The 21,907-nt window shown below is 38.4% G+C and overlaps 1 protein-coding gene across 1 annotated transcript; it reads right to left on the bottom strand.

Moving 5' to 3' along the window:
• Positions 1–10,088: 10,088 nt before the first annotated feature.
• REXO2 (RNA exonuclease 2) lies at positions 10,089–20,567 on the bottom strand. The gene is made up of 7 exons (XM_012748032.2): positions 20,334–20,567; positions 19,233–19,316; positions 16,237–16,314; positions 15,521–15,632; positions 14,100–14,208; positions 12,656–12,709; positions 10,089–10,547 (listed from the first exon to the last, which is right to left on the bottom strand). Exons 1-7 carry the CDS (start codon positions 20,478–20,480, stop codon positions 10,418–10,420), a joined length of 714 nt encoding a protein of 237 aa, XP_012603486.1. The 5' UTR covers positions 20,481–20,567; the 3' UTR covers positions 10,089–10,417.
• Positions 20,568–21,907: the final 1,340 nt, after the last annotated feature.

Raw genomic sequence — 21,907 nt, 5'->3', positions numbered from 1 at the left:
ACAGAAAATTCAATTCCCTTCTGAGTGTTTTAGGATTTTTGAGAGGCTTATATGTCTTGGCTGTCACTTGTCACTTTACATTGATGACTTTTTGTTCTATGGCTGCTCTCTGAAAACCACTGGCCGGTTTACTACTACAGCTGTACATGCTCTACTTTTCTCAATTTTGCTCTGCTAAGCAATGCTGATGCTAGATAGGAGGCATTTAATAAATTTCCTTAAAGTCATGAATAACACATAAAAAGAAAACCTAAAATTTACATTAGGCATCACAGCTCAGCGCCTACAGGTCATCAGCCAAAGAAGCTTCCTTTGGCCACCTTTTTCTTTACATTCTTCCGAAGCACCTACTCAGATATGAGTCTTTTCTTCCATCTTCTACTTTTCACCAGCCCCAAGGAGATTACCAGAAAAAAAAAAAAAAACTAACTATTTGACATCAAAATAACTGTGGATTCCCCCAACACTCCCCTCTGCTGAAATATGGGTCATGCTTAGTGAATCACTTCAAAGAATTGAATATGGACAGGGAAACACAGTAAAATTCAAACCTAATTCTAGCTGATTCACCAGATAAAACTGCAAATTATATGTGAGAAATATAGTTCAGGAAAATGTATGCACTTACTATACAATGATATTAAGAAATCAATGTCAATTTTTTCAAGTATAATAATCCTATCATGGTTGTTTTTATGTCCTTTTTTAGCATCCTTAATCTTTTAAGATACATACTGAAATATTTACAGAAAAAAATGATAAGATGTTTGGGGATTGCCACAAAGTAATCTGTAAAAGAACAGAATAGATGGAGATATAAATGACACAAGTAGAGAGAGAACAGTACATGCTGGGTGAAAGTCTATGAAGTTCATTATACTAGTCTCTTAACATTTGCATATGTCTTAAATTCTTATAAAAAATGTTTAAATAAATAAATCTCTAAGATGGACCCCCTCAATAAGAACCATTTACATTATTAAAAAGATTACATAAAATCTCCATTTGACTTATTTGTATTGTGATCTACATTACTAAAAAATACAAGGACATTTGTATTATAAATTTATAACTAAAGAGGCATTTTGATGACCTTACTGAAGCACACTAAAGGTCTGTTCCAAGATGATTTGCTATCACCTCTGATACAATCTGCTGTCAACTTTAAATATTTATGGCATGAGAATTACATTTTAAAGTTTTCCCTCACTGAGCACCCTATTCTATTATAAAGATATACAGAAAAAAGAACAGGCATCAAAATATTAACAACCGTCTTTTCTGTATAACATAGTTATTCTCTACAATATGTACCTATTATTTTATAATCAGAAAAAAATTAACATACAAAACAAAAATGAAAGACTGTCGAAGGAAGATAATTAGAAAGGAAACCTATTAAAAGAAAACTAGTGACCTAAAAGTACACATAAAGTCAGTCCTAACCTAAAATGATAATGAAAGAATTTGTAACATTCAAATATTCTTCATTCTGGAACAAGGATATTTCATCAAGCCTCAACTTGACGCATATAGAATATTCCTCAAGATCTTCTTGATCCTATTTTAAATTTACTGGGTGGGCTTCTGATTACTAACTCAATTTCCCAGTGCCCGAATGCTGGAAAAGGGAATATTCCATTCAGCACACATTAATGTGGTAGTTGGGTCATTAGAAAAAAAGACCTCAATGTAAATTGATCAGCATTCGGAATTACACATTAGTCCCTCGTGTGTTTGGTTAGAAAAAGCTCCTCCTCAAGGGATTAATCCACTGTTGATGTACTGATGAAATATTTCTTGGCATGGAAACATGGAACCTAAAATTTGGGCACCCAACTGAAGTATGAGTTGACCAGTTGGCCCATCATCCCCAATGATATCACTTGTCATTTCTTTCTTTTAGTCTGCCATAAGGACTTGCCAGAATTAAGGCTGTAAAAACCTTACACTCACTCATTCTTTCATTCATTAAGCAAACATTTACTAGGGGAGTGTTCCCTTCTCCTTAAGTTCACTATGCTCCATTCAAGTTGACTTTCCAACAGTTCCAAGTATACACTAAGTTCTTTGCTACCTCAAAGCCACTGTTCTCTGTGCTTCCTACAACCTCTATCCTATCTTTCTGGACTAAAAAGTCACCTAATCAAGACAAACTGCATGAACCATCCTATTTAAAAGGAGCCTTTCCTCCTCCTTAGCCCCCCACAATCATTTGTCTTTACCAAAGCACCTTTTTATTTAATATCACAATTCCTTCTTTACTTATGTAGTGTCCAACTTGCTCACTGGAACACAAACTCTACGAGGGCAGAGATATATCTAAATCCTTGCTAGATCCCCAGTTTTTAGAACAATATTCAACACAAATTAGAATCCTCAATAAATTCAAATTAAGTAAAACAGTGAATTCTTAATCATAAATTATCTTCTCACTGGCAAGTAAAGAATACCTAATTTAATTCTCTAGATATATGGACATGTGCTATCACATTTAAATACTTTAAGTTATATATTTTCAAAGAAGAAATTTCAAAAGCATGGACCATTCTCCTATATAACTTTAGAACTGTTTTTATCAGTGATTTATAACTCCCTATTCCCAAGGCTCTTTCAGTAACTCAGTGTATAAAAGCATATGCCATGCTTTTCTCAGAAACTGGTATTAACCACAGGAAACATGTTTATATTCTTCAAACTCAAACTAGATTTAGGATTTAATTCGAATGAAATTATTTGAAATTTTCCAGGTAATATCTGAAACTCTAAAATAATTTTAAAACTCATACATGTCCCTCTCCCCACCAATCCTCAGAAAGCCAACGTTTGAATATCAGACTTCATGGCTAATGGTCACAATTAACAATTTCAGAATGTCAAAATTGGAAAAACAAATTTCAAATAACCATGGAATTTGCAGCATTCCTAGAATCATTTGGAAAGACTGTATAAAGTCAACAGTAGTATAAAACACATGAACAAAGCATCTTCATTTGATACTCTGATCAATAACACACCACACAATTTCATTCACACTAGACTATGGCAAGGCTTTTGGGATATTTGGGGGTTTTGTTTTTTGAGACAGAGTATTCAGTGGAATGATCACAGCTCACTGCAACATCAAATTTTGGGATATTTTTGAAGTTCTTTCATTTAATAACTTGCAAAAAAGAATAATTTTAGTAGTGTAGCATGTAACTTCTCTCTCTCCCCTCTGCTCTAAGAAAGTGTTTCAGACAACAAAAGTGCCAGACATAAATACACCAGTGATTCCCAAACTCCAACCTGGGAACTACGGAGAATATATGCCCAGGATGAAGTTTGTGTGTTTTTTAATCAATTTAAAGTACAATTGAGAAGATAAAGACATAATTGGATTTTTCACAAATTTAAATGTATTCAATTTAAAGTACTTGTCCTTTATTGTGAAATTATGTACTTCTTTTGTGTGTTTTAAAATGTCTTTTCTATTATGAAATGATGGTGATAGCAGATAGTATTTTTAACATTCTTATTTGGCAAAATATTAATTAAAGTTGGCAATCTCTAGAGAATACTCAAATAATGTAAAAATTTTACTATTCATAAAACTCAAAGCTGTGTAAAACAAATATTGATGGTCTGAAGAGGAAACAAGGTTTTCTGCAAAGAATTGGCACTGCGGCATGCAATGCCAACCCCACATTTCTAGAAGCTTATATTACAGCATAAATAGTTGAACATAGTTCAGAATAGTTGAATAGTTTGCCCTATTCCACTTTAGTGAGGGCGAGGATTTTTCTTCAGTGTTATCCTTAACATCTGTGCTACTCTTCAATCTTGAAATTGTTCATGCTAGTTAACTATGAACATAAAATGACTGGGCTATTTTAACCTATTTTCACAGAAGACTTTAAAGACAGAATAAAGTAGAATGATATAACAAGGTATCTTAGAGCCCGTAAGATGATAAAGACAGTGCATAAGAAAATGAATGAGGCCGGGCGCGGTGGCTCACGCCTGTAATCCTAGCTCTTGGGAGGCCGAGGCGGGCGGATTGCTCAAGGTCAGGAGTTCAAAACCAGCCTGAGCAAGAGCGAGACCCCGTCTCTACTATAAATAGAAAGAAATTAATTGGCCAACTGATATATATATAAAAAAAAAAAATTAGCCGGGCATGGTGGCACATGCCTGTAGTCCCAGCTACTCGGGAGGCTGAGGCAGAAGGATCACTCGAGCCCAGGAGTTTGAGGTTGCTGTGAGCTAGGCTGACGCCACGGCACTCACTCTAGCCTGGGCAACAAAGCGAGACTCCGTCTCAAAAAAAAAAAAAAAAAAAAAAAGAAAAAGAAAATGAATGAGGCCGGCCGTGGTGGGGCTCACACCTGTAATCCTAGCACTCTGGGAGGCCGAGATGGGCAGATTGCTCGAGGTCAGGAGTTCGAAACCAGCCTAAGCAAGAGTGAGACCCCGTCTTTACTATAAATAGAAAGAAATTAATTGCCCAACTAATATATATAGAAAAAAATTAGCCAGGCATGGTTGCGATTGCCTGTAGTCCCAGCTACTTGGGAGGCTGAGGCAGGATTGCTTCTTGAGCCCAGGAGTTTGAGGTTGCTGTGAGCTAGGCTGACGCCACGGTACTCACTCTAGCCTTGGCATCAAAGTGAGACTCTGTCTCAAAAAAGAAAAAAAAACAAAAAGAAAGAAAGAAAGAAAATTGAATGATTTAGACAAAGAGTACAACTAAGATGAGTGAAAGTATAAAACCAAACACAGGGTCTCTAATTTAACAATTAATTATAATATACTGCACAATATACATTGTAAGCTGGTTAAATAAAATTCAAAATGGAAAAGTTTTTACACAGAAACAAAATAGGGCTGGCTTCCAAAGCAGTGTCATGGGCCTATTAACTTAGTTATCTAAGGAGTACACCTAGCTCTGCATGCAGAAGCATCTCTTTCCCTATTGTATATGGCTAAATTTGGAGGTAAGAAGGAGGTTGGATATTCCTAAGGAATATTAATTTGTTAGGTTTCCTTTATCCATAACAAAAACAGAAATTCCTTATACCACTTTGAAAGCACTTCTCTAAGCTGTTCACTTCTCATTATTCCAAATTGGGAAGCAAAGGGAAGTTACTCCTTCTAAGGGCACAAGCAAGGGTCCCACAGTTAAGCTCCTCCAAGCTAGTTCCATTACACATTGGTCCTAAGACAGTATCATTCTGAAAATGGTTCATGGTAAATTATACATCTTCGGTATCTGTTTATGCATTTGTGTGTAGTAAAATAAACATAAAATTTACCATTGTGGACATTTTTAAGTGTACAGTGCAATGGCATTAAGTACATTCACAATGTTGTGCAACTCATGTATCTTATCCTAGATCCCTAAGGATCCTACCAGGGGTCCTCACACTTATTAAACAGGGGGCCAGTTCACTGTCCCTCAGACCATTGGAGGGCTGTTGGAGAGGGCGGCGCACATTCCACACGTGCGCACTGTGGGCCCGGGATGAGTCGGCTGCTAAGCAGGACAGGCAGCAGTGGCCAAAACACCCGGCGGGATAAATGTCCTCGGTGGGCCACGTGTGGCCTGCGGGCCATAGTTTGAGGACTCCTGCTACAGACAGTTCATGGTATGTTTTCATTTGTACAAGAACATAATTTTCCTTCACATTTCTCAAACTTTCCACTTTCTAGGGCTTCTTCCTATTAGGAGACTCTTGTTTTCTATACCCTAAAATGCCAGTGGTATTATTATCCAGGCGCAAAACTAAACTGATTAAATTACCCTGGAGACCAACTTAAGTCTCATGTCCTATGCATTCAACTTGATATGTCAACTGTGAAAGCAACCGTTGCTTTTGCCTGTATTCCAGAGGAATGAAGATTTGCAATACGTTCTTTCTAAAGAGATTTAGAAGCCACAGTATTCCTTTACTCAATAGAAAATGCTTGACTATAGAGGAACTCTTCATTTATAATACTACCATGGCTGTCTATAGTTTTACCACAAACCACATAAAATAAAATGCTTTGTTCAAGTAACTAAAACTCAATTTTCACAATAGATACAAAGCATACACTCAGCCTTCTGTACCCGCAGGTTCGCATGCATGGATTTGGATTCAACCAACTATAGATTGACGGTATTTTTTTTAAAAAATTGTGTCTGTGCTGAACAAGTAGTCTTTTTCTTGTCATATCATTATTCCCTAAACAATACAGTATAATAACTATTTACATAGCATTTATATTTATTAGGCATTACAAGTAATTTAGAAATGATTTAAAGTATACAGGAGGATGTGCATAGGTTACATGCAAACACTACACTGTTTCACATCAAGGACTTGAGCACCAGCAGATTTTGGTATCTGTGGGAGGTCCTGGAGCCAATCTCCACAGATACTGAGGGACGATTGTGTATCGATAGAGACATGGCATAATAGCTTTTGTCCTCATCAACAGATATAGAACCTAACAGCTTTTGCCCTCATCAATAAATACGGAATATAACAGCTTGTGCACTCATCAATCTGCTACATATGGCTTATCCTAGCAATAACCAATTTTCCACTGTCCCTGCTGCTTATTAATTTTTCAAAATGTTAAAGCATTTGAGTGAACTTGGGACATTCACACACTACCACAGAGCAATCAATATGACAAAATTGCACTTGAACATTATAACTAGCTATTATTTTTTTCTTTAAGGCTTACACACATAAGAACACCAGTTCTGCCAAAGGAAACTATCAATTTTCCTATACATTTGTCAGCTGTTTTTTTTTTTTAACAAAGAGACTGTTTTGAAAATGAGAAAACACAGATGTCTCAGGTTTCATTCTTACCTCTTATGGCTAACCTGCTGGAAAATGGGGGTCTTTCTCGCCCACACCCACATACTCAGTACTCCAGCTACAGCACTCAAAGAATACTGACTGGAGACTATCATCAAAGGGAGGTGGTCCCCAATTTACAGACAGTTAGACTTATAATTTTTCGACTTCACAATAATGCGAAAAGGATATGCATTCAGAAGAAACCATACTTCGAGTACCCATACCACCATGCTGTTTTTCGCTTTCTATACTGTATTCAATAAATTACATGAGCTAGTCAACACTATTATAAAACAGGCTTTATGTGAGATGATTTGACACAATGGTAGGCTACTGTAAGTGTACAGAGCACATTTAAGGCAGGCTAGGCTAAGCTATGATGTTTGCAAGGTTAGATATATGCATTTTTGACTTAATGATATTTTCCACTTATGATGGGTTTATTGGGATGTAACCCCATCATAAGTCAAAGAGCATCTGTACTGATTTATTCACCTCTTGAGTTTAACGCGGGGGAAATACACCTGGATGATCCTAAGAATATAGCATGCAGGGTGATTACTGCACAGACAGAACCACCACCCAATGAGAAGCTGCCAAGAGCACTGGAATGGCAAGTTCTACTAAGCAAACATACTGATCATTTTTCAAGCTGTAGTAATATTTAAACCAATTTTCACTGTAGTTCATTTCACAAAAATTACTTCGTAGCTTCAGGAACCACCCTCACCACCACCACATCCCCACACCCCCATGCTCCCCATGAAATCCTAAAAACTAGCACAACAAATTTAAATTTTTTATCTTTAAGCAGACTTACTAAATAATGAACTAATCACTGAACCATCATGTCTTCATGTTGACCTGCATCAGACCAGTTTTGTTATCTCACAGGCTGCCAGTCATTTTACTAAAATCTAAAACTCCACTTGGAACAACAGAATTACACTACATAATGAAGATACAGAATAGAGCAGGGGTCCTCAAACTTTTTAAACAGGGGGCCAGTTCTGTCCCTCAGACCGTTGGAGGGCCAGACTATAGTTAAAAAAAAAAAAAAAACTATGAACAAATTCCTATGCACATTGCACATATCTTATTTTGAAGTAAAAAAACAGGCAAAAACACCCGCATGTGGCCCACGGGCCGTAGTTTGAAGACGCCTGGAATAGAGGATTAAATCAGTAAGGTGGCCATTCACATGACAGAAGATTTAAAGTGAACACCAGGAGTTAAAAATTTTAAAACTAAATGGCATGGCTCAAACAGTTAAGCTGATGAATAAACGAGCCAGTTGTGTGGGAGAAATCCTGTGGCATTAATAGCAGTATCTGGTTCCTATAAACTTCTTTCCTAAGCCCAGTGTTTTTTTAATCTCTTCTTGCATTAGAACTTATTAATAACATTCCTGAGAGCCAAGTAAGGGCAAAGACCATCTTGCCAAATTATAGTTGGAAACACTGAACCGAGTCAAGGTCATACTGTTGGCAAAGTTTACAACAGTCCTCAGCCTGATGTAGTCTGTCAAAGGCACTAAATGAATGCTGATTTAAGATAATTCCCCCCGGCCATCATAACTAATCAATCATAGCACGCTTTTCTAGAGATCCTAGACTGAGTCAAATCCATTATCAATACCAGTTAGCTATCATTAGAATGCCCACTGTGTACAAGGCACTTAGCTCTCAGAACTATATGAATAACATCTTGTTTACTTCCAACAATTCTTAACCTCATTTTATAGATATGGAAACTGAGGCTCAGAGAAGTGAACTCACCAAAGTCACTCAGTATGTCAGGAACTCAGACTTAACTCCAGAGTTTCAAGAGTCCTTAACTACAGTTGACCCCTGAAGAACACAGGTACATACCAAGGGGTCCCAACCCCTCACACAGTTCAAAATCCATGTATAAGTTTTGACCCTTCCAAAAACTTAACTACTAACAGCCTACTCTTGACCAGAATCTTTACCAATAACAAACAATTAACACGTATTTTGTACTCTTACAATTAACTAAGCTAGAGAAAAGAAAATATTAAGAAAATCATAAGGAAGGGAAAATAGATTTCCTATCAAGTGAATAGGATCATAAAGATCCCCACCCTCAGCATCTTCACATTGAGTAGGCCAAGAAAGAGGAAGAAGAGGGGTTGGTCTTACTGTCTCAGGAGGTGGAGGAAAATCTGCACATAAGTTGGCTGTTCGAGGGTCAACCATACTACCCAATCCTGCCTTCCAAAGCACTGAAGTTGGTGCATGCGCTAAAACCCACATCATTCCAGAAAGTAGAAAGAATAGTGGTCAGAAATATTAGCAGACTGATGTTTTCAGCAACTCACAGTTATTAGCTTTGTGAATTTCACCCTTAATTCACTCATTGGAAAAAAGTTAACTAAAATCTCTCTACTCATATAGTTGTTGCATAGGTAATAGAACTTAGTACATGTTACTCAAATGAAAACATTATCAGATTATTCTGATCTAGTCTAGTGGCCTCTGTATCTGTCTGTAACTATCACACATTAGGATCACACTACTATGTTCATATGAGTATAACTGAATAGGAATGTAATTTGAGATCACCATAGAACCACTTCTCATCCAGTGGCTCTCAAGGAGAGGCAGGTCACCGGGGGGCCTTTTCCAACTCTCATTTCTTGTCTTAAAGGGACACCTGTCAGAATGAGGTGCACAAAAAATGAGATGTGTTGTACAGATGATTCTACTGTACCCTCTGGCTGAGGACTAACCTTAGTACTATGCTCTAGACGACATAAATTTAGGAGTTAATATATTCAAACTGAAACCCTTTCTCGGCTACTTACTGACCATCACACCTAGGGCAGCAAGCTATTAACATTCTATGAACTTAGTACCATGACTGTCTTGCACATCACAAGCCTTTTTACTTAATTACCAACAAACCTTAGTTATTACTTACTGACTCCCTGCCTAACGGCTTACTTGAATTTCCTGAATACAGCGAAGAGCAGCCTATTCCAGTGCAGTTAGTTCAATACCTAGAACAATGAGCCCAAATCTGCTTCTCTGAATGAAACCTATCTCCGGTTAGTCTATTCTCACAGGTCTGACGTCCGAAGCAAAACAGGTTCACTTCCCGTTTGACATAAGAACTTATTAATCCACTCCTAATTGCATTATAAGAATTCAAACTTTAGCCATACCACTTAAGAAAAAGCCATCTTTTTCCAACGATTAAAACTACTAAAGAATAGATGATACAAAAAGGTTTGCTTTTCAATAGAACTAGCTTTATTTATTTATTTATTTATTTATTTTTTAAACAAAAGAAATTGTCTAAAAGCAAGTGCAGGTACATACCAAGGAATGGACATGACCTGGTGCTTACAAAGGAGCTGCTGTGTCACAATGGAAACAGCATATTAGGAGAAAAATCGTGTTGCAGGTACTGTTTGGTTGAGTAATCTGGAGATGCAAGTTAACTGAAAGAAGGTGCTCTGCCAAGCAATCAGCATGGAGAAAGAAAAAAAAAAAAAAAAAAAAAACCACCAGAGGTTGCTTCCAGAGAACTATGCAGTGGCAGCCTGAGTACTTGCATCAACTCACAGTCTTCTCATTTTCCCCGTTTTCTATAATTTTCCTCTTCTTTTCATCTGTTTTTTTCTTGAAGATGTTATTCCGGTAAAACTGAAGTTCTTTGATGCTTTCACTAATGTCATCAAGTGCCCTACAAGCAAACACACCACACTGAATGGAACATCCAAAACCACAGGAGGTTTATAACCTTTTATAAATAACTTAGGAACGACGGGTACTATGGCAAATGACTCTAACTGGCAGCATCAAAAAGTGAAACGTTTCAATAAAGCAACTTTAAGTGTTTTTGTTTTTTTACCAAACTTTTGCCAAAAAAAAAAAAAATTTGGAATAATAAAAGATTAAAATTTCCCAAACTGTTCCATAAGATAATGATGTGTTTTTCCACAGGGGGAAAAATTCCAAGGTCAATCTAGTTTTTAAGAAAAACTAAACATTTTTTTCTGAAGTTCTTTGCAAAGTATTTAATATACTAATGTGTATTATGAATTCCCAAGAGGAGGCTGTACTATATATATATATATAGTATTTCTAAAACTTAATCAACCACATTTGTGGAATACTTATTAACAGCTCATTGGAACATACTTTAGGAAACACTGTACAATACTTAATGATGTCCCTGAACAAAGTATACTGGCATACGCGAGCGTAACTCATAACCCAGTCATCATAATAAATATCAATTACCAGACAGTACCTAACCATACAAGAGGATCTACTTCCTCTCTCGCTGTGCTTTGTGCTATAATGAGTGGCAGACTGCCTCCATCTAAGAGCCTTTCTTCTCCTCTAACATGCTGTTTCTCATCTGTTGTAGTCTGAGAAATCAGGTAACCAAGATTAGAACAGTGTTCAAGTAAATCAATAGGCTCTGAACGATGGGCCAAGGGCCTCTTTTAGAGAATACACAGCACAAACTTCACTGCAAGAGCTTTATGAGTTATTTCTGCAGCTAAGGCAACAACATGCTTTCTTCCCAGGTCTTGGATATACGGCAGAGAGCTAAAGTTGTCAAAATTACAACCTATGACTAAATAAAGGTACACAACCTCTTATCTACAATATTGAAATCTAAAACAGACCTGAAAACCCAAAGTACTTTCATGACACATTGTGTGGCAAAATCTGAGCAATCTTGATGTGAGGCTATTTATAGTCATTAGTTACGCCAGTTGGTGTGACTATCAATATGTTTCATTGTAGAAATATCTCTGGGCCGGGCGTGCTCTGGGAGGCCAAGGCAGGCGGATTGCTCAAAGTCAGGAGTTTGAAACCAGCCTGAGCAAGAGTGAGACCCCATCTCTACTATAAATAGAAATAAATTAATTGGACAACTAATATATATAGAAAAAATTAGCCAGGCATGGTGGTGCATGCCTGTAGTCCCAGCTACTCAAGAGGCTGAGGCAGGAGGATTGCCTGAGCCCAGGAGTTTGTAGTTGTTGTGAGCTAGGCTGACGCCATGGCACTCACTCTAGCCTGGGCAACAAAGCGAGACTCTGTCTCAAAAAATAATAATAAAAATAAAATAAAATAGAAATATTTCTGTTTTATTATGAACTGCCTCCTCAAACCTTATTGGGAATGTTACATAATAACAAACAAATACATGTTTACTATTACCTTTCTATAATAACATCTGAAAAATTCTGAACTCCAAAACATACCAAACCCCAGTTGCTTCAGATAAAGTATTCTAGGCCTGTATTATGTTTCTCCTGACAGAATACAAAAATCAAAAAGAAAAGTAAAAGAACCAGCCCAGGACATTTGATACACAAGGTCTTTAAATTCCTTGTGTATTTGTATCTAAGGCTACAGACATCAAAGAAACAATCAGAAAAACTAAAAAAGTGTCAAAGTAGGACAACTGTATCACAACTGTACACAAAGTGTTCTAATTTCAAATGGCTACAAGCCCATATCCTCTATGGGAAGAAAGCTAACACTGCTCATTACTAGAAAGATTACAGATTGTTTCATCATACCTATATACCAAGTTATCTAAGAGTTTTAAACCTGCAATAAAGACTATATGACCCTCCTCAAAATGGACTACTGGAATCCTGACCAGAATTCCTGATAATCTTAGTAAAAGAATGTTATCTTTATGCTAGTCAACCTTTATCTTTCTCCCAAAGAAAGAGTGGAAAAACGACATTATTCAAAGCAGTCAGGAACCTGGGGGTTATGTTTGTGTCAGATTAGCAAGTGCTTGGTAGGACCCAAACTTACCTGTGAGAAGCAGCCTTCTTTGGTGCAAATTCATATTCTTCTGGATACCAGCGTCTATACACAGCAGAAATGGAACTCTCAAAGGAAGCTGTCTCAAATACACTGAATAATTACCTCCTTCAAGTAATACATTAACATTGGAAAAGGTATTTGGGTCATGATTTTCAAGCTGCCTCTTTGCCGGGGGTACTCTATTTTCCAACTTATCCTCTCTTTATATATATTCTTTGAGCAAGCTCATCAATGGCTCTCTAACTCCAGCCTAGCCCTTTTTAGAGTTTCTGTCATGGATATCCAACTACCTGCCTGATCTCCCCACCTAAATAAAAATCTACCAGGTACTTCTACTTCAAGATATATAAAAACCACACCCATCATTCTCAACACCTCCCCTCCCCCATCCACCAAAGCTACTCTTCCTCTTAGTTTCCCCTTTTTCTTTGAACAGCTCCATCATCCACCTAAGCTGTTCAGACTAGAAATGTATTAATCACTTTCTACCTCTTCCTGTTCCTCATTTCCTTATTCAAGCATTCAGTGTCTGCCAAACGACCTTCTCAAATATTTATCTCCGTGCCCCTCACTACCACCCCACTGCCATTTCTCCAGCTCATTCTTCTCTATCCAAGATGATGTAAGGTCTCCTTTCTTATCTCCCTACCTCTTTTCTTGCCACCCTCTAATCACAACGATCCAATCGTATCACTCACTCTTCTACTTAGGTTTTCTCAGAGGAATCCCCATCCCTCAGATAAAACTGAGCTTCATTTACAAGCCATTCATACTTTAACCTTGTCTCCCACCTTTGCCAACTTCATGCTTTGCAATCCAGCATTAATGAATGGTTTGTGATTCCTTGAACACATTTTGCCTTTGCTTCCTGCTCCCTCACATCCTCAGACCTTCGACTGCTCTCTGGAACGCTCTTATCAATTAAATGCCTGGAAAACTTCCACTCTTTTTCAAATCTCAACTTAAAAGCTATTTCCTATATAAAGCTTTCCCTGACTTTTCATTCCTCCTGCTCCAGCAGTTAGGCGCTGCTTCCCTTGTGCCCACGATATTCTATAGGCACAGTTCCAGGAGTCACCAAAGAATACATTTTTAAGATGTGTTTTTTACACATCAACCCACTAGATTCCAAGCTACTTATGGGCTTTTCGTCTATATGTGCCGAGCAGACAGGCCAACGACTGGCACGGAACAGATGCGCGATATATTTTACAAATTAAGGAAATTTGTATGAAAGATTCTTCACACTGTTTTACCCAATTTTCACCAGTCCAGGATAAATCAAGGTCCTGTACAAGCGAGAATGGGATAAGGAAGCTTTAAACCCACATGGCCCTCTCATTTCTACAGCTCTATTCAATTACTTTCCACAAATTCTCAATTAAAACATGTTAAATGAGGCAATTTAACGGATCCTAAATATAGCCCTTACCTGCACAGTTCTTTAACAGTGCTCACATCAATTATTCTATAATGAAGATGTTTCATGAACTGGGGCATGTATTTGTCAAGAAACTTCTTATCTGCATGAACTGAATTTCCTAGAAAGACACGAAGCATACTGCATCTCTGTATTTCTAGTAGTATACAAAAGGATATCAAAATTCATAAATTATAGTTGAAATGGAGATGATTTTTTTAAAACTCAAACAATTCCTAAAAGCACCTCTAAATTTCTATGTGGGTTTGAATGCAAGTTAACTGGATCACAAGTACAGATTACCAAGTATTTAGTCAGTCTAGCTCATAATAAATGTGTTTGTGGCCTCTCATAGGATACATCTATCATTCCACATGCTTAAAACAATGCATAAATCTCTTTGTTACTTTTTCAAACCATACCAGACCCACAAACTTTCTCCCAGTGTCAGAAAATTCACACCACTAACACTAAAAACTTAACTGAATCACATTAAGTAGATAAACTTTTATTTACATTCCAAATTCTTTAACAAATCATATCCATACTCATGTTTCCATACAGTAATTTATATTAAAAACACTAAATTTTAAATGAGAACTTTAAAATTAGACAGCAGCCACAATGGCTGGGGGAAACATTTATACAATACATGCTATAGCACTTAATGCCAAAATTTTTTTTTATGAATGTTCATGGAATATGTTAGTTACCACATCAATTCACACATACAAATACACCTTCAGAGAACATTAACTTTCCTCTGACAATGTCAGCCCTTTAAAAATCCTGGTTGAATTGGCCTGGTCTAAGTCAATGTCAAAGGGAGAAAAAAAATAGGTGGACAGTTTTAGATTAAGAGACATAATAACAAAATGAAATGCACAAGCCTTGACTGAGTCCTGGTTCAAAAACAATTAGACAATTTGGGGAACTTTGAATGTGAACTAGACATCACATGATATTGAATGATTTTTAATTATCTTCAATGCAATAATAATACTGTGTCACATAAGAAAATGTCCTTATTCTTAGGATGCTTGATGAAGTATTTAGGAATGAAGTATCATGGTGCCTGAAATTTACTTTCAAATGTACAAGAAAAAATAGGAAAAACAAACATGGCACAAAGTTAACAATTATTGAAATCAACTTTTCTGTGCATTTGAAATTTTTCCATAATAAAAATATGGGGGAAAATTTCATTGAGTTACTGTTCTGTTTCCCAGATCTCATATCAGGTTTCAGGGCATTTTCACAATACTCATGTTATAAACAATACAAAGAAACTCGAACACAAATTTAAGATGTATAACCCAAAGCAGCATAAGTGGCAGACATGGATGGTCTTGGCTGGTCTTTTTGGAATTGCAGTCTCGTGAACCACTACAATGAAAGACTATCTACAAGATATACATAGGATTGGATTTTACCTGCAAGTGGACAGAGCCCCGGAGGAGTCTGCTGTCGTACAAAGGACAGAAATTCATACTCTGCCTGCTGCAATGTAATTGTACTCTCCTTCACTGCCTTGGTAAGACCAGACTGCAAGAGAGAATCCCCAGCCCCCCACCAGAAACACATGAAGTCAGTTTTCAAAGGCATCCAGAAATGAAACTTCACTTCTAAAATGGGCAAATATAACCCGAGATGGACCATTTTTAGAGCTCAAGTTCAAACTGAAACTGCCATCTTTGCACCAATTTTTTCTTAAAGAATCCAAGCCAAACAAGTTATGTCCCTGATTGTTAATAGTATTTCCACACAGTCAAAAAAGGTGGTGCTCAAAGTCCAAGGATATAATCTCTGGGAAGAAACAACTATTAACAGGAGAGCAGCATTCCCCTTTCTCTGACAGTTGGTGTCTAACCTTATCCAAAAGACTGACTTGAGTAATACTTGACAATCCACAATGCGTTCGCGACAGACTGAATGTAGGAGAGAAAAAAACAGGACATTCAGGAGAAGATGATCTCGAGAGGTCCCAAAGATGAAAAGTAAACAAGCAAGCAGTTTCCCAGGCTTGTCAAGCAATCTTCCTCTAACCCTTTTTTAAATACCATCCAACAATGGTATAGGATTCAGATGTGGGAGCAACAAGCTTGTTACTGATCCCCAAAGCAGCAATCCTGTTATTTGGTAATGTTACCTTCCCATGATGCTCCTTACACCAGTCTGACATGCTGTCCAGCAACTCATCTGGCTGTTTTATAATCAGGTTAGGACCCTGTGGAGGGGAAAAGCCATTAGTCACCAAGAACCAACAAGAATAACCTTGCTTCCAGAGGTAAAGTTTATCCTGCTTTATGGACTACATACACATATCAGAGAAAGTAAAAGGATACTCTATTAACTCTAAAGGTGGTCATTGTTCACTCCAGCACTGTTTATGACAGCGAAATAGAACATATGCACACAACTCAAAACCAAAATGCATATTAATAGAGGACACAGATACCTATCAAGGGTTAGTAAACTATGGCCCCAGCCCTCAGCTCATTTTTTGTAGCCAAAAAGCTAAGAATGATTTTTATATTTGTAAAGGATTGTTAAAAAAAAAAAAAGAACAAATAATGAGAGACACTGAAAGCCTAAACTATCTGGACCTTTCCATAAAGTCTGCCAACCCTGATTATGAGTTCATTTTGGAAAGTATACATATTATCAAGTGAAAAACAAACTGCAAAACAATATATACATGCATATGATTTCATTTACACTTGTTCAAAAACTACACACACACACACACATATATATATACACATACAAAATATCAAGAAAATGTACCACCTTTGGGGAGTAGGATAGGGCAGGAGAATAGGACAAAAAACCAATACGTGATAGATATCTCAATTACCCTGATTTGATTAATACACATTGTATGCAGTATCAAAATATCACATGTACCCTATTAAAACATAAATCAATAGTTTGCTATACATATGCCTTGGATAAAGTTATACTGTTTAATTTTAACAGTATTTTTATATTTAAAAAAACACATTTTTTAAAGAGGTAGTTAGTGACAACTAAAAAAAAAAAAAAATCAAAAAGTAGCCCTCAAATTCTCAGCTCCATTGCATAGAACACACAAATACTGTGAATCTTTCAGATAAAGTCTCAGCAGTAAACAACAGCCTGCCTGTGTCACTGATACAAGTTGCCTTAGTTTCTCCTTAAGACGGTGATAATAATAATAAACTGTCCCCCCTTCCCTCACAGGAATGTTAACAGGATAAAAGAAATTATAGTATTGAAAGTTCTTTGAACTCTCTGGAACAAACTCTATAAATCCAAGGTATTATTACAACTAAGGTGGTAAAAATAGCTTGCATCACTGAAAAGAATGGCTAGAATTTGACTAAAATATGCCTGACATCCCACAACTAAAAAGGAGGTTTAGCCAAAGATAACTGGTGTTGGCAATCTCTGTGGATAAACAAAAAATGTGCTCTGATAACATATTTTTTAAAAGACAAAAAAAACCTCCTATTGTAGGGGGGAAAAAAAGGTCTTACAATGATGGGAAAAAAGCAAACTACTACTATAAATCTAATATAATCTACTCTAGACCCAGGTTTGGCAAACCAAGGGACTATACCTATAGAAAAATTTTCAGAGTAGAATGCTTGTTCTTCTACCAGGACAAAACATTTCCTTATACTCATATACAAGAATAAAACATATTTACCACAGAACTGACAGCCTGTAAGCATTTTTTTTTTAACATCTTTACCCTCATCTGACTTAGTCTATTTACAAACGTTGCACTCATCTGCAGCTGTGTGAATACATACCCAAATTTCCTCCTGGGTACATATCAACCTACTGATCCATTAAACTGTCAGTATTTCACATTATATCAACAGTCCAAAGGAAAAATTCTTCTTCAGCCAAGGGTAAGTAGGGCTGGTAAAATAAAAACACTTCTCTTCACTATTCATCTCCAGTAAATTCCAAGTAACAGAAAAGACAACCAAACCTAAAACTCAGCACTTTATTTATATAAAGTCTAAAAAAAAAGTTGTTATGATGAAAAATACAGAGTTTAGAATTCTCCTCTAGCTGATGTGTCAGAAAGATAAGCTTGGTACCCCACAAATGCAGCAATTCATCTATAAATACCTTCTCACCTCTTTTACGTACATAGCAAAATAAATAGAAGTCTTAATGGTAGATTTATGAAATTCATCCCAGTGTCAGTAACACATCAGTTCTACCCTCTCAGAACTTAATGTAATAAGACTTTCTTTTCCACAAACATTCCTACTTTGTTTCTATTCTAGAGTTTCTTAATGATTCTGAATACTGCGGACAGTATAAAACAGAATTGTTCAAGGTCAGGGATTTCACCCCCTTACCAATCTGATAGTGCCACATACTTATTAAATGTTTCATGAGCGGCTGAAATGCAACAGGTGTGTTTTATTTGTTTTGCTAAATGTTTCAGTTAAAAGTAGCTTGTAAAAACCTTAATCATGCCCAATCTGTCAATAAGAGAACGCTTTATGTATGCATATCAACAGAAATTCTAAAATTTTAATATAGATCTAGAAGAATCACATGTCCTAGATGAAAAGGCAGATTTGTATATATGCAGCCAAGCTGAAGTCAAAGTTACGACATAAAGATGTAAACTTCAGCATGAGTCACCAAATCTGAGGGGAAAACAGTTGGCTGTCCTTATGGTTAGGAGCACTTTACTGGGACTGCCTTAAACTACATTAGCCAGGTGGCCTTAGGCAAATTACCCAACATCTCTATGCTCAAATATCCTCAAGTATAAAATGAGCACTGTAACAGTACCTAACTTATAGTTGTGAGGATAAAGAAAAGAACATGTAAAGCACTTAGAACTGTACCAGGCACACAGTAAGCTCTCAGTAAATGAGAGAGTTTATGATTCTGTAAATTTCTGGCATGGTTAACTGAAAAATTAACTAGGCTGTGAGATACATTACTTTGGTTCTAGTACCCACCGGACCGTGACCTAGCACATTACTTTGGACCTTAATCTACATATATAGACTTCATATACAGACTTCAGTTTTCTTATTTTTTAAATAAAGATACTGGGGAAAAAAATGACCTTTAGATTTCCAATGCCCTCTAAACAGTATAACTGTATTACATGGCATCACCTACTTCAGCCAAAATGTTGAGATCAGAGTCAGTTATTAGACAGGCCATCTCAATAATCTGGTCCTTCTCAATGTCCAATCCTGTCATCTGCAATAAAAATAAATATATAACACACACAAAACCATCCTTCTGGCCTATTTTACCCCACGTTTATTTAACAGGAATTCCCTCAAGCACATTCAGTTTATATCCCACAGCCAAAACAGGAGAGACAATAATGCTCCTTGGGCAACTACTCAAAGGATTAATACTAAACTTGAGTCCTCATTTATTCAACAAATATTTACCAAGAGCCTGCTATTTGTCAAGCACTGTGACTCTCCTCTGGGACAGATGCAAAGTAAGTAAAATTGAGTGCCGGAGCACTCAATTTTGGAAGTAACTCAGTTTTACAAGTTCGATATCGAACAACACTGTATCTCTAGAGAGTTTACAAAGTTTTCACCTTAATGACACCACTTGATCTTCATCAGACTCTAATGGAGAAAGTACTGCTATTATTTTTATTTCCTACAGAAGAAAACAGAGGCTCAAGGGGAGGGGAGCCCTTGGTTTTAGCACAGAAAACCTGAAGGGATCAAAACTGGGTTCTGGTCCCAACTCAGACCCTCACTGACAGCACGATCTTGAATGAGTGGAACCCTCCTTTGGGCTGCAGTTTTGTCACTCATGGAATGAGGAGTAAGTAAGGCTGAGTCATCTCCGGAGTCCCGTCTAGCCCTAACAATCTAGGGCTCTTTAAGGTTTTGTGGGGGAGGAGGGGAGCAGAGGCGCCGTCCCCACCCCCACCACCGTGACCCTAAGCCCCGAGACACCGGAGCGTTAGGGAAGTCCACACCTGGGCAGAGGAGGTAGGCAGGAGAGGGAGCCACAAGGATGGCCCCTTCCTTTCTGAGAAGAAGCCCCACTCACAGCCCAGGTCGGTCCCCAACACCCGCAGAACTCCTGCCTCCGGACCTGCCCGGCGCCGCCGGCCGCCGGGCCGCGCTCACCTGCCACACCTGGGACGCAGACACCCACAGCTCTCCCAGGCCCGGGTCTGCTACTCGGTCCCACGCGCGGAACTCCACTCTCCTCCCCTCACCCCTCGCCGCCCTCACTCACCTCCAGGTCCACCCAGACCATCCGCTGAGCCATGCTCTCCCCTGCCGCCATGGCTGCGCCACCTTCGCGGACACCTCGCGCCCGGAACTGCCCGCGACTCCCACCTACACCTCGCAACAGCCTGGAGCGCAGGGAGCCGCCTAGCATCACCCGGCACGAGCGGCCACGGCCCCAGGCTCGCAGCCGGCGCTGGCGCAGGCGCGGTCGTCGCTAAACGTCGCAAACCCGCGGGGGAAGCGCTGAAGCGGGAACTACAAGTCCCAGCGTCCCGTGCGCCGGCTCGCCCTGAGCAGCCCCGGCTTGGCTGCCGAGGGGGATGATGGGACTTAGAGTCCCACCTGCCGTGGCCGCCGGATCCCCACCCCCGCCACGTGTTTTTCGGATGTTACTGGACGCGCATGTTTTTCACAGCTGAGTGAGTTTGCTCCCAGGAGTTACTTCCTGAGTTTCAATTAGTTGTGAGCCGCGCAGTGGAAGAAGAATTCTTACTCTGGTTGGTCGAAAAAGATGTGATTATCTGTGTATGATTATTTTTTTTCAAATATATCTTTTCTTTTTTTCCTGTTTTTTACTTACCTGCCCCTCTCTTCCACACGCAGAGATATTTTTCTCATTTACTTGGTACACCGAAAGGCGGTGTGCTTTTTTTTCAGGCCAGAAGACCACTTGCAGTATCATCAAATCATTTAGAAGTTTTTAAAGGAGATGTCTGAAAGATCACTTAGCAGGACTTATGAGGTGTTCAAAATTGGTCGCTTTCCTTCATGTGGCAAAGAGTTAACCCTTGTTTGTTACTGGAACGTGGTCTGTGTTTCAGTTCAGCTATTAGGTGTCAGTGGTAATAATTTTCTACTCTAGCCTTAAAAGTTCTCGAAGTTAAATCTCATCCTGGTATAACAGATCTGTGGCGCAAACTAAATTAAAATGAACAGCTCTGTCTACTCTGTCGCCTGCTTTGGTTTGGACCAAAGTTTTGACTAGGGTTGGTGGCTCATACCTGTAATCCCAGCACTTGGACAGACCAAGGCAGGAGGATCGCTGAGGCCAGGAATTCCAGACCAGCCTAGACAATGTAGCAAGACCCTGTCTCTACTAAAAATAAATAAGTGAATAAAATAAAAATTAGCCCTGCGGGGTGGCAGGTGCCTGTAGTCCTGGCTACGCAGGGGCTGAGGGAGTGCGGGGGTTGCGGGTGAGGATCACTTGAGACCAGGAGTTCTGTTCCAGGGTACAGTAAGCTATGGTGGCTCCACTGCACTCCAGCCTGGGTGACAAAGCAAGAGACTGTCTCTAAAAAAAAAAAAAAAAAAAAAGTTATTCTCTTCCAATGACAGCTACAGTTTCCATCATTTCCAGAAGTGGAGGAGGCCAACCACCAACCGGACTGTGGGCTGGGGAGAGTCAGATTTCCCGAGTCTCTTAAATCTTGGCTATTCAGTAGCAAATTTGGGTGCAGAGTGCAACTTTGTTACAAATGTTGACCTCACCCTTCTCGAAATATTTTGCCGAAAGCTATATTGCCACTAATTACAGAGCTGGTAGTCAATGCTTAGTAATTCCTACCTGGTGAGCTG

Source organism: Microcebus murinus, chromosome 4, assembly GCF_040939455.1.
Source record: "Microcebus murinus isolate Inina chromosome 4, M.murinus_Inina_mat1.0, whole genome shotgun sequence".
NCBI lineage: Eukaryota > Metazoa > Chordata > Mammalia > Primates > Cheirogaleidae > Microcebus > Microcebus murinus.
The sequence above is the reverse complement of the archived record's forward strand: the minus strand, read 5'-3'. Positions and strand labels throughout refer to the sequence as shown.